Source organism: Lepidochelys olivacea, assembly GCF_965140295.1.
Source record: "Lepidochelys olivacea isolate rLepOli2 genome assembly, chromosome: 13".
Taxonomy (NCBI): Eukaryota; Metazoa; Chordata; order Testudines; family Cheloniidae; genus Lepidochelys; species Lepidochelys olivacea.
In genome coordinates this window covers 18,807,608-18,821,532 of record NC_140423.1, presented here as the reverse complement: position 1 = coordinate 18,821,532, position 13,925 = coordinate 18,807,608, and the positions used below count along the sequence as shown (strand labels likewise).

The 13,925-nt window shown below is 38.5% G+C and overlaps 1 protein-coding gene across 6 annotated transcripts in view; it reads right to left on the bottom strand.

Annotated features, from left to right (window-relative positions):
- The window catches only part of ZMYND8 (zinc finger MYND-type containing 8), a 93,437-nt gene extending 79,715 nt beyond the window's left edge, over positions 1-13,722 (bottom strand). For 3 of the 6 annotated variants that reach the window (XM_084646292.1, XM_084646287.1, XM_084646291.1), the window contains exons 1-2: positions 13,601-13,722; positions 2,959-3,029 (exon numbers count right to left, since the gene is read on the bottom strand). In XM_084646292.1, the coding sequence (XP_084502418.1) occupies positions 2,959-3,029; positions 13,601-13,614 (85 nt within the window). In that variant the 5' untranslated portion in view covers positions 13,615-13,722. Of the gene's footprint in view, positions 1-2,958; positions 3,030-5,097; positions 5,372-12,503; positions 12,520-13,196; positions 13,409-13,600 lie in introns of those variants that run through there. The other 3 variants (XM_084646288.1, XM_084646290.1, XM_084646289.1) reach the window with 3 other exon arrangements.
- Positions 13,723-13,925: the final 203 nt, after the last annotated feature.

Here is a 13,925-nt window from a genome sequence, read left to right as displayed (position 1 = left end):
AGATTAACTCCTCATGTAGACAAACCCTTAAACCAGTGTAAAAGGCTGTGTGGACACTCTTATTTTGGTTTAAACCAGTTTTATTTCAGTTTAGCGTGAACTGATTTAGGGTGTGTCTTCACTACCTGCCGCAGCAGCGCTTTAACGTGGCTGTGTAGTCACAGCACCAGTGCTGGAAGAGAGCTCTCCCAGTGCTGTAAAAAACCCACCCCCATGAGGGGAGTAGCTCCCAGGCTGGCGCACTGTCTACATTGCCACTTTACAGCGCTGAAACTTGCAGCACCCAAAGGGGTGTTTTTTCACACCCATGAGCGAGAAAGTTGCAGTGCTATAAAGTGGCAGTTTAGACAAGGCCTTAGATTATGCTAAATCAAAATAAACCATTCTTAGGCAGGTCTAAACTACCAGTGCCTTGCCAATCAGGGGCATGTGCAGGAATTTAAATTGGACACCTTTTGGTGGGGGCACAGAAGTTCCCTGCCCCTCTCTCCACTGGGCCCCGGCAGGAGCTTGATCTTCCCTCCCTCCACCCAGCCCCAGCCCCGGCAGGAGCTCGTCGCTTGATCTTCCCTTCCTCCACGACCCTAGGCCAGAGAAGTTCTGTGCCCCCAACGACTGCCCCCACTTGCACACATCCCTGTTTCAAATACAAGTATACCTGTATACTATACCAGCAAACCTCTCCTAGTATGGATGCACCTTATACCAGAAAAACTGTTCATAGAGTAGATCCTGTCTACACTACAGAGTTTTGTCAATGCAAGTTACACTAACCTACAGCCACCGCTGTAATTAAACCACTGTACTGATGCAGCTGGCTGTAAGATTGCTCATGCAGACGCTCCATGCCGATAGGAGAGAGCTCTACCATCAACATAATTAACCTACCTCCAAAGAATGGTGGTAGCTATGTCGTACGGAGAGCGTCTCCTGCCAACATAGCACTGTTCACACTGGTGCTTCTGTGGGTGTAACTTATGCCGCTCAGAGGGTTGTTTTTTTTCCACACACCTAAGCAAAGTAAGTTATACCCACAAAAGTACTAGGGTTGTCATGGCCTAACTGTGACACCAAGGGAAATTGACCGGCATAGCTGTAATGGAATAACAGCTGGTCAATCTCCCAAATTAGATAGGCACTAAAACATAAAGCCAAATTCTCTGTAAGATTAACATCAGAACAGTAGAAAATAATAAGTAGAGAAAACAAGCTAAAAACAAACAAGACCACCCAGCAGTTCTAGAATCTCGTCACAATTTTTGCTGCTTTCTCAAATGCTAAGGGTTTTATTAATTTAGTCATCTTTTCTATTGTGAAAATACAGCTGTCACGTGAAATGACAAAGAAACAATCTTCAACCAAATAATAGCAGCCTGGAAAGTGGGAACTTGCCATACTCTTACCCCACTCATCTTAATGAGGTGTGACCATCAGGGACAAAGAATTTAAATGTCAATATTATTAAGCAGCGGATATTTCTGCTGGCTATTTTTCTTTTTCTTTGTTTTTAATTTGTTTGTTTTTTTAAACGCAGCAAGACAAGGCTAATTCAACATTAAATTTCTGCAGTTAAATCATTAAAAAATCATGGAATGCAAAAGGTTAACTTACAAACAGTCTCATGGTTTCTTCACAGGCTATGTCTTCACTGGCAAAAAGGTGTGTTTTTACAGCAAGATAAATAATGCATATTAGTCCTCTCATTGTAAAAAAACCACACCAGAAGACACAGCCACAAAGGGCTTGACTACACACAGAAGGTACAGTTTAACTTCAACTGGTTCATAAACTACTTTAGTTAAGCAGATGTAAATCTCTCTGTGGACACTCCTAACAGTTTGTCTTGCACCAGGCTTATCTTTCCCTATACGTGATAACTGTTCACAAAGGCCTGTTCAGTGCAGCCCCACTGGTGTTAACAACATTGGGAACCCTAGTGGAGACAGGTCATTGACTGTGGCCACTGTTTTAAGTACTGCAGACCTGATTTGAGCAGCAGTTAGATGACAGTGTTTAAAATGTGGACACACCCCATATACACCAGATCCAAATTTTTTTTTTTTTTAAAAGTACACTATTTAGGTCCTGAACTCCTTAAAAATCCTGACCCTACTGCTCTCCAAAAGCTGAACTGTTAGCAGCAACGAAAAGAAACAAAAATTAGGAAAGTTCACTAGTGCAGACAGGGCCTAACACTACAGCTATCTCAGCTGTAGAATCACGTTGGCCCATCCAAACTCCCAATTATATATATATATATATAAAGAATATGGATGGCCTGAGCCAGGGTTTCAAAATCCAGTTCAAAATCCATAGGACAGTCAGACACTACAGGGATGGAGATTTTCAGTTCTCTAGAATTCTGCAGCCTGCCCTGGCTTCCTGTCAGGATAATCAATGCATACTGCAGGGGTTCTTGAAATTATTCGTGCTCATGAGACCAATTTTTGTGGACAGGGAAAGTTTCATATTCCCTGTTACTTTTAGTGAAGTTATGATTAAGCATTTTTGTGTTTTTGGGACATGGTGACATCTTTTCTTTTTTAATCCCTTTTTGCCATTCCAAATTTAAGATGACTTCCAAGGAAAACCAGGCATGGTGAGTAGGGAAGACCACAAGAAGCTGACACATCTTGAGAGTATGGATCAAATTTTGATTACGGGAAGATTATACGTCAAAAAGAAATTGATGTTCTCAGATACAATGTATTCAGAGTATTATACCTGATAAAACCAAGGGATAATCCATAGCCTAATTCAAATACAATATTAAAAAAACCCAAAGAATTAGAGAAAGGAGATTTTTCCATTAATTAAGCCAATATGCATTTAAGAATTCATGTTTTCAGTCTAGTTAGTTGCATTACAGATCACCATTGCACTGCTGATTTTAAACAAAGAATTCCAATTTCCTCCTGTGCTCTGGAATACAGATAAAGTACACTTTTCCTCACTCACCTTTGGATCGAGTGGAGATATCCATCCCCTCCACCACCTCCTGCTCTGCTTTTATTTCCTCTTCAGCCAAACTACAGGAGTTAGAAAGAAATTAAGAATATATTATTTTCATATTTAGGTTCATTCACAAAAGCTTGAAGTGACACTGTCAAATACTTACGGCCAGAAATCTAATATAACTTTAAAGGTCCATTCTCAAGTGGAATGTATGCTATCTGAACAGAGAGGGAATTTATCTTGCCTTTGATACACAGGGTATTTACCCAAATTTCACTCATTAATTTTAATGTGAGTTAGTCTTCCAACATCTATGGGAGATTATTTATATAGAACCATAAATATGCATGATACTTGATAGACAAGTAGGTGACAGGGTTCCCGTCCCAAAGAGTTTATAATCTACGGTCCAAATCCTACAAACTGTATGGACAGACTCCTGCATATGTTAGCACCTTACTAACTTCACAGAGTGAAGAGATCTTTCTCTGCAGAACAGTTTGCAGGATTAGGGCCTAACATGTAATTTTACAGACAAGGGTTAAAATTTAGGATTTTAAAATTAGGCTCTACAATCTGAAAAAAATCAATTGTGTAATTCACCTCCATGCAACTCCACCAATAATAGCAATGGCAGGAGATATAGTGTAGACTGAACACAGGTGTTTTTACCACCATGTCATTCATCCCTACCCAGGCACTTCTACAGTATTCAGAGTAAGATTAGATGACAAGGTAGTACAAACACCTCTGACCTGCCTGCATTATAACTTCCACGTTGGTATCACTAAATGAAGAAATATGGATCTAAATTTTACCGGTTTAGATGAAGCTGTGGAAGGGAGGTAGAAGGAATGTAATTAATAAGACTGTCCAGCTGCACAAAGGTTTTGAGATTTGGCTGTTGTGTACAGACAAACTAAGGAAAAATCCTAATAAATACATTTTCAAGATATTGTTGTGCAGCTGGAAGTCAGCAGACTAACACATCATCCAAGATTTTGAAAACTGTGCTCATTTAAATCCATCTAGCACTGACAACAATGCTGTGTACTACTACCATCATGGGTGGTACATGTGCTTTGCTTTGTTTTTCTGTAGGAAATGCTATATTTGTTTTTTTCTCTCTCTCTTTGTAATAAGGTTAATCTTTTAAAGTGCCCCCACCAAACTGGAATAAAGAGTATATAGTACATAATAATGTAAAGATAATAGTGACAGAAATAGCACTTCACATTATTATATACAATATGCTTCTTAGTCCAATTTAGTGGTGGTTTGCCAGTATGGGAATATGGTGGTGATCTGTGCTTTCAAAAAGGTAGATCCAGGTTCACATTTGGATTGGGCCATGGGAATCTTTAATAGTCTCAGTCAAATTTCCAATGGGCATTTGTCCAGATCACAAAACTACATACAATTTGGTGAAACAGGAAAAAAGAAAGGCAGTGGGGGCCACTGTAGGTCAGACCTGTCTCTTTCTGTCCACACTAAAATCTCAGCTTGTCTCTCTGATTAGTAGCTATCTAGACATCAGCTCAAGCTTAACGTGGCTTAAACAGAGCACTTAATTCTCACCCCGCACTACCAACCCGCTCTACTACCTTCTTTCTCCATCACTGTAGACACCACCACCATCTTGTATGTCACTCAGGCCTGTAATCTGCACATCTTATTAAACTCAGACCTCTCTCTAGGTCATCATATCCAGGCTATGTCTCAATCTTGACAATTCTTTCTGCCTAATGTCTCTAAGAAAAGGCCTTTCAAGTCCATCCACACAGCGAAAACCTCTCATCCAGGCTCTCGTCATATTGCATCTAAATTACTTAAATATCCTTTTCTCGGGCCTTGCCAAGTGCAATCTTGCCCATTCATATCCTCAAAATGTTGTTGCGAAGATCATTTTCCTAGCCCATCACTTTGACTGCATCACTCCTCTCTTTGCATCATTTCACCTGCCCCTACTTCTCTACCACATCAAACAGAAGTTATTCGTCTTCACTTTCAAGGCCCATCACTCACACCCTACCCCACCCTACCTATCATCATCTCTTTCAATACTGAAATTTCAGCTGTCTCCTCTGATTGGCCCATAATAGTAGCTTCCATTACCCACATGTTAAATGTTCAAACATGCACCTTCATGCTTTCTCCCACGCTGCTCCTCAGGACTGGGAGGAGCTTCCCATAAACATCTGCAAAGCTACCTCATTATCCTCCTTCAAATCCTTCCTTAAAACCATCTTTTTACACGATGCCTACAAAAAAACTTTGACAATGGTTAGACAACAGTTGCACTGAAGTCACTGCCTACCATGGTGACAAGTACGGTCTCTTTGTTTCATTGTACTCTCCCATCAGTCCGTCCGCATCCATCTATTGTCTTAGACTGTAAGTGGCTTGGGGCAGGGACTGGCTTTTTGTTTTGTTTGTACAACCCTTAGCACAATAGTGTTCTTGTCCAAGACTAGGGATCCTAGGTGCCATGATAATATAAATAATAATAAAGAATATAGAGGAACTGTGTATGAGTCAACTAGAAAAACAGATGTTGGAAGTCAATATAAAGATATACGAGCAAAGGCTTATTATATATGTCCCTGACTGTCCCTGTCAGAATTGAGATGTATTGGCATATGTGGACCAATGACTGCAACAGCAAGGGTACTGTTGGTCAGTACTGGCATGTATAGAAGTTCCAATAGGTGAGATCTGCTCAGCTCTCATCTAAACATGGCTGTCTCTAGCTAATGCTATCAAGTTTTTTACATTCATGAAAACTGAAAGGTCACTAACTTCACATAAGCTCTTTGTACCCTTTTAAAAAGGTGAAAGGCCATGTCTACGCTACAAGTTTTGCCTACAAAATGCTGTCGCTCAGGGGTGTGAAAAAACCATCCTCCTGAGCAACATAATTTACGCCGGCATAAGTGGTACTGTGCACAGTGCTTCTCCTGCCAACATAGCTACTGCTGCTTGTTGGGGGTGGATTAATTATGTCGACGGGAGAGCTCTCTCCTGTCGGCATAGAGTGGCTACACGAGAGATCTTACAGTGGCGCAGATGCATTGGTATAGTTGTGCCACTGTAAGCTCTCCAGTGTAGACACAGCCTGAAAGTTTTCATGCATCAATAAAACCAAGAAAAATATTCTTCCTAAATGTTTCCAAGTAGAACAAAATATCTTGACTTGACATGTCTCTTTTGTGTACTATAAAGGTGATGTCTGATGACAGTTTCTCTCTTAAGATCTGAAGATCAATAGAACATTCTGAATGCTGAAATGAATTCACTACTTGATAGAATCGTTTTGCATTTTTGTTAGATATATTTATACTTCTATTTTACTCTAACTGAAAACAAACTTTAACAGATACCTGCTGCATCATACATGGACTGGTGGCAGAAATGAAATTATGTATGGTCGAGCCCTAGAGAATAGAATGTATTTTTTTCCCCACAATGTACACTAACAATTCATCCCTCTCAATAAGAAGCACCCAAAATACTAAAATTTAAATAAAAACTCACAAGATCCTGAGCAATGAAGAAAACACTGACTTGCTGCTGAACAAAATTCAAAGTATGAGGAAAACAGAAACGAAATATAAATGTATTAAAAGACATTTAAAGATTCACAATAATGAAATTACTTCAGAGATGTCTTGCATTATTTGGCTTGTTGCAGGACATTACAGCTCACATAGACAATCACTCTGCTGGCTGGGGTGTATGTGAATATTTACAGCTAGTTTAGGGTAACTTTTCCCAGAATTTATGCATCTTTTAAGCTTTTTCTCTTCCACTGCAACAAGCAATATTCTGAACGTGCTTTAAGCATCATAACCTTCCAATCTCAGTAATCTCACCATCAGCTTTTCCTCAGAAAAGGATTTCAAGTGCAATAATTCAATGACTGCAAGCTCCTAGTGACAAGTATCCTACTGTTTCCCATAGCAAAAAAGGGAGGAAAAGAAAAATCTTTGCATCGGTATAAATGCAAACAAAGAGCAAGTTCTGAAGGAACACACAGTAACTAGGAGATGAGACTAGACCATCATATAGACACATCACATTTTGAAAAGACCTCATTTCTACAGTACTGATTGCTTTTGTTATTTCATTTTTGTTCCAATCAGATGCATTACTATTATGTATAACTAAGAATATGATAGTTTGGGGTTTCGTATCAGAAATGATAGTGGCATATACTCCATTAAGTAGATACCTGAGTACAATATTTATCTTAGTCATTCTGCAACTAATTCTTATTTCCTTGACAAAACAAACAGAACATATTATAAAAAACTAGTAACTGAAATATACGCTTAGTCAATTAACAATAAAATTGGCAAAAACATGTATTACTCATTTAAGACCTGCCATACCTGTATTGACAGGGTTGCTATAAAAATGAAATTCAGTCACCAAAAATGTTAAAAGAAAACCAAACTCATTTCACACAAACTATTTTTAAACGTGTGATTACGGGGGGGTTTGGGGCTCAGGTTCTCTTTCTTGGGGAGAAGCTGGAGGAGAGGAGGAAAAAAGGGAAGGTTACAAATACAACTTATTTCTACCTAACAGAAAAATGCATTATTAAGTTAACTGAATAATGCTTTCCTTTATTAATATATAAGAGTTATTCACTTATGCAATTCAAATTGTTAATTTCATACAATTAAAAAAACTGTTCTACAAAGGAAGATCTTCCTTTTATTAGTAATATTTATCTCAAAATGTACATATGTAAAAATATCTACATCTGGGCTTAACCTATGGTAACTACAGAGAATAATTAAAAAGTTGCAGATGAACTACTGCACCTTGACATTTAACCAAGAAAATCTGATGGATATGGAAAACCACCTAGAACAGCCCATGCCAACATGCACAATATTCTCAGTATACGTATGGGAATTATTTTAAGCCCAAGAACCATACATTTATGGAAGTCTTTTTTCCCCTTTAATTAAAACAAATACTGCTTTAAGACCAGAAGGACTAAAATTAAATTTTATCCTAAAGATAATTCCTGTTTCCTCTAGATCACACTTGTTTGTAGCAAATATAAATCATGATTTCAAAAAAACTGCATTCAATAAAAATTGGAAAAAAATATTAGCATGCCATTGCTGAATAAATAGCAGCTTTGTATAAGCACTCACCTATAACAGTCTCTTACTCATCGGTAGCTATGCTATTTATGCAGGATTCTTAAAATGGCGTCTGGCAGCACTGCACTGCCTCATTCCTGTACTGTAGCTAAAATGGTAGCAGTTTATTCAATAACTATATCTCTTGTTTAAACAGCAGTGCTATTTTCGAAGCAATCATCTAAATATCAGAAATGGTAAAGGATGACAAAGGGACACCTGACATCCAAATGTTTAACTAGCAATGCACAAGATTGGGAGTTTTGTGAAGTCACAGGTTACTAAGGAAATTGTTCAATTTCAGATTCAGTCTTCAGTGTGAATCTCACAGATTTGATGTTTTATTATGCTGAGTCCCCTGCAAAATGCCCACCTTGTATTAAGTAATTGAAATAATGTAAATAGTGCTTGTTCAACTGTATAGATAGGGCAACAATTAGGCTAGGTACCTATGCCAAAATGCAATACCCGATTTTTATTTTATTTCACACATTTAGGATATTCTAAAAAAATCTGTCCTATACAATATGCATTTAAAATAGCTTAGCACAAAGGAGAAAAAAAACAAGTAAAAAAGATGTGGTATCATTCAAATCTCTCTCAAAATGGGAGATAAACAGCTGAGGCCCAATCAATATAAATAGGATATTTATAGGCTTAGACCTCCAAAACATACAGGCACAGTTTGGTAATGTTTGTAAATAAAGATCAGTGCTATCTATATTAATGCTGCTAGTATAATGCTTATCACACACTTTTAATCTCACTGTGAGACACACAGATACTATGACAATTGGCAATAGTTATAAGACTGACAACTTCAGTCTGTGGCAAAGTATATGAAACTCAGCTCTATGCACTACACTTCCAAATTGGATATGAAAGTGGACACATGATTTCTATTAACAATAGAAATATTTTCTAAATCCAGTTTGAGAGGTCAGGCTAATGGCTTCGTGCAGTGGTGCACAAACTTTTCTTATCACAGCCCCCTTACCAGTAATTGACTCTGTCTGCATCCCACCTCCATTACTGCACAGCCAAGGTGTCCTTGGCAAAGAAGCTTGGGCTGAAGGAGGAGCGGGGGGCAGAACTGGGGATAAGGGTGGAATTGGGGCTAGAGGCGGAGCTGGCCTTGGGGTTGAGGGAATCAGGGCAGATCTGGGGGAAGAGTGGAGTTCCAGTTAGGGCCGGAGCTGGTCTGGGGGCAGAGCAGGGCTGGGTGGCGCTCCCTCCCTGCCCTCCGCAGGGGACTGGCCAAGGCCCCACGCCCCCCATAAAACATTCCTTCACATCCCCCTGGGGGGCATGCCTAATGGATCACTGGAGATCACTGTTTGGGGATCACTGGCCTAATGGATAATACTATGCACTGCTACATGAGTGCCCATGTTTGGGTGCAACTTCAGAAACCTCAAGGTGCCATCTGGGGCTCCAAAGTGATACAAAGCGTTCCATGTGGAAAAAGAAACAGGATGCAGTCTTTACTGAGACTTATCACCTCCTTGTTGATGATTCTGGATGGCACCAGTCTTAAGGTGCCTTGCTCTATCACGTCCCACCTGTTGGACGAACATGGCTACTAAAGCCTGATCTAAACTACAGGGTTAGATCAATGTAAGCTGCCATGTGTCGACCTAACTGTGGAAGTGTCTTCACTTACATTTGGCTCCTGCTGATGTAAGTGTATCTCTACCCCCATTTAATAACACCACCTCCCTGAGCCGTGTACAGTCATGCTCGATGTAATTAGGTTGACGCAGTGTCAGTGTAGAGACTGCGTTGCTTATATCAACTATTACTGGCTTTCAGGAGCCACCCAGTTGTATTGCCTCAACTGACAATACAATTGATACAAGCGCTTCTGGTGAGGATGCACATTGCTGACACAAGGAGTCAAGTGTGTACGCATACAAGCAATTTAATAAATGTGGCGGCTGTATGCCGACATAATTTTGTAGTGTAAACATGGTCCAAGGTTTAAGAAAAATGAAAGAAAGCAAGAAAGAAGTGGGATTATTCACTGGCAAGCAGCCCAGAGAGAAAAGGTAAATGAAGCCAGTGGACACTAACATGGAGGAGCTAATTTTACATACTAATTTTTGTACTGTGAAGGTGAAAGTCCCTTTAGCATATGCTTCTTCCAAGGTCAATGAAGTGAGGGGGAAGCCTATTTTTACTCAGACGCCTGAAGGAGAGAGGAAAAGAAATCAGATTTGAAGTTATTTGTACTTTGCATCATTTCCTTATGGGTATACTACATATTGTCACCAGTTTCAAAAAGTCACTAATTTTTCCCTAGCACTACTTAACTCCCAGCTAAAATAGTTTGCCTACGAAGTATGAAAGGGACATGTGGCTTTTAAAAAGCTATTGTTTTCATCCTTATTTATAATCCAGATCACTCTTCTGTTTCTCCCCATTACATTCTTTGTATAGCTAATTACAAAAGTAACTGGATGTTGCCACTAAATAATAATGGCTAATCATATTCACCCTGTAAATTGTATATTTCACAAGTAAAATAACTCTTTAGTTGCTAAAAAATTTAAAGAGCAATTATACGATTAAATCCTAGTTACACCAGAACAATGGCCACCTTCTACAAATGGTATATACCTCAACTACATTGCTTCATGCACGTTCAGTGTAATTGTGAAATGAACAAGAATCAGCCCTGTAAAATCTTTGGCTACAAGGAATACATGCTTTTTTCCCTGTCTCCGTCACTTAAACAAAACCCCACACCCCATCTGGCCTGAACATTAGAAAAACAGCACACAGTGTTTCCTATTATGCAGTCTATAACAGTGAGTGATCGCATCATACCTTGACAAAGCACCAAAAATACATGAAATTCTTCAGCTTAGCTGAATTTGCTCTACTTAGATGGAACAAAGATGGTAGAAATTTCCAGAAGGCCTTTCTCAGTCTTGCCACTGCAATTGTCAATCTTTAACCTACACTCTGTTTCTATTGGCTCAAGGACTCCATGGAGCAGCGTGATTGGGCTGATCTGTAAAACAACACTGCTGTCTCTACCTTGCCTCAGACATCTTGCTGCAATGCAGACATTTATTTTTTGTGAACTATAAAAGAATTATATTTGAGTGATTAAAAATAGCGAACTTAGATTCACAATGCTATGTTTCATTACATGCACAAGGGCAGCTTATACAAATATACTTCACTGTCAACAATGTGTCAGGAGGTGCAGATTTGAAACAGATCCATGTTTAACAAAACCTGTGGGAGCCATTTTAATGCAAGCTTTTTGATTGCAGCTCACTTATTCCTGCTTCCTCATATTAAATATAATATTATGCAATGTTTAAGACTCCAAACCAAATTGCTAATGTGTATATACTGTTATTAGGAAAACTATGCCCAAATGCAATTTCTCGTTTTAGCAATCACAGAATAAAAACAGCATAAACTCATTATTTCTTAGGTGCATTATCACCTTTGCGTATGCTGAAAAATATATTGTCATATGTAAGTACTATAAAAACATGAAGCAACAGTACACTTCAGCAATGGTTTAGATTGTGATCTGCATTAAGCATTTTTTACCATATAATAATCTTATGGGTTTTTCCATTTTCAAGAAAAGGCAAAGAAGTAACCAGAGTTAAATGGCTATGTTACAGTATGTTATCAATCTATGGGACCCTTCTATAAAAGTTACAATGACTAGGTATAATCATTTCTAGATCCACATTAGATTTGTGTCCATTCTTAACACTGTATGGTCTGGACTACTATAAAACTGCAAAAATTAGATCAAAAGCACCAAATAAGATGTTTCTGATAATTACATTGCTATGAGAAAATGTGCAGTGAAAAGCAACTTAAGATATCCATACAAGTGTTACATCTCAACTATGAAACAAAGGCACGAGGTGTTCAAAATTAGTAATAAATCAAACAAAATCTGATTTTAGGTGATATTTCATGTAATCTCAAAAACACAGACTTAAGAAGAAATATCCCTTTAACTGTGTAAAGTACTGAGTAAAGTACTGCTGAGTACTAGCACTTTCATTACACTTCAAAAGCCTGAGGAACAACCAAACGGAGCTCTAGCCTCCAAACATGTTAATTAAGGATCTAGGAACAAAGCGTAAGTAAAAAAATTTTCACTGGCCACAGGTAAACAGGAAGCTTAAGCTTCAAGTTTAGCAGCATATTATCACAAAAACAGTACATTCAAAAGGGAACACAGCTTACTTGAACAAGTCATTTAAAATAGATACTGATCAAAGCTCCAATTTTTTTACATGACTAGCCACTGACAGTACTTCATCTGCTGGACTAGTGGCCCCCTGTTAAAACCAAAAATTGTTAAACTATTAAAAATGTTCAGAGAGCAGCACACTGCTTACTTACCAACTGTTCAAGCAACCATCTCATTTTTCCACAGTTAAGAAGATACAACAGGCTGGCAGATTTGGGAATTGATCAAAAGGGAAATTTTTGAAACAATTACGTAGCAATAAACCAAAATCAAAATAAAGACCCCCTCCCCCCAAAAAAAGACTATAACCAAAAATGAACAACATGTAATACTGTTAAGAACCAGACATGATTTTATATCTCCTGGACTCCACAACACAGAACTGAGGCTGCTACAGAGTAAAACAAAAAAGCACAGATAAAAGGTACATAAATTTATTTTAACTATGCAAGAGAAGGAAGCTAAGAGTCGAAAAATATTTTTTCTTTGAAGAATTAGGAATTTAAACAGATGTACTGCTGCATTTTATTGACCAAAAAACTAAATCTAAAACCTGCAGTTTGAGAAACTTCTTTTAAAGGAACAAAATGTTAACCATACATTGTCCTTCAGAAAGAGAAACACATTGTATTAACTACTCCTGTAAGAAAAAAGTTCAATATCCATTTCAAGTAAAGATAAGCTGCATAAAAAACATGATGCAACAGCACAATACCACCTAGGCCCAATATCTACAATCTGCCATTAGCACTTTTTGCTGATGTCCAGGTTTTTTAAAATCCCATATTTTCTCAGAGATAACTTAGCTTCGCTATTCCATTCACTGTTTAGAAAGGTAAACTTGCCTGTTCTGCTGTCTGCCATTATCCCTGCTTGACTCCCTGTAGGGCAGTTAAATGCATCTGCTCCCTAGCTTCCATTTTCTCTTCAGCAGGCATGTGACACAACAGACAATAGTGCTGGCAAACTGCTCAGAGACAGAAAGCTTCTTTGGAATACCAGGATCTTGATAAAGTCTAAAAACACCATCCTCCTGTGAAGAAGTAGGTATGCCAAGGTTTTGCCAGTCTGCAAAATAAAGCTATGGCTAATGGCTACTAACCATGTGACCCAAGAAAGCAAATTTAAACAGTTTCAACTTAATAAAGTGCAGTGGTGTCTGTTTTGCGCAACAAATCACAGAGAATCACACTGTTAACCCACAACTCATAGGTCTTAGAGAAAAAAAAATGTAAAAAGTAAAGCTTACCTCTGTGGATGCATTGTTAACACAGTGTTATGTCAATACTTATAAAACATGGAGGACAGGCTCTCAGTATTCAGACAGAAAGGGCTTGGCACTTCAGCTTGATGATCTGTCTTCCTAATAAAAGCTAATCCTGGATTGGCTACTTTGGTAAATCTGAATGTAAAGCTTCAGGGGATTGGCTGAAACACTTCCTGAGCGATTATCTTTGTGCAGCTCTGGCAAGCAGGAGCCATCCTGTGCATAGAGAAGACAGGCTAAGCTAGGCCTATTTCAGCAAAGAAACTTAAAAAGAGGTCCTATACATGAACCTTGGTACAAAACAGTC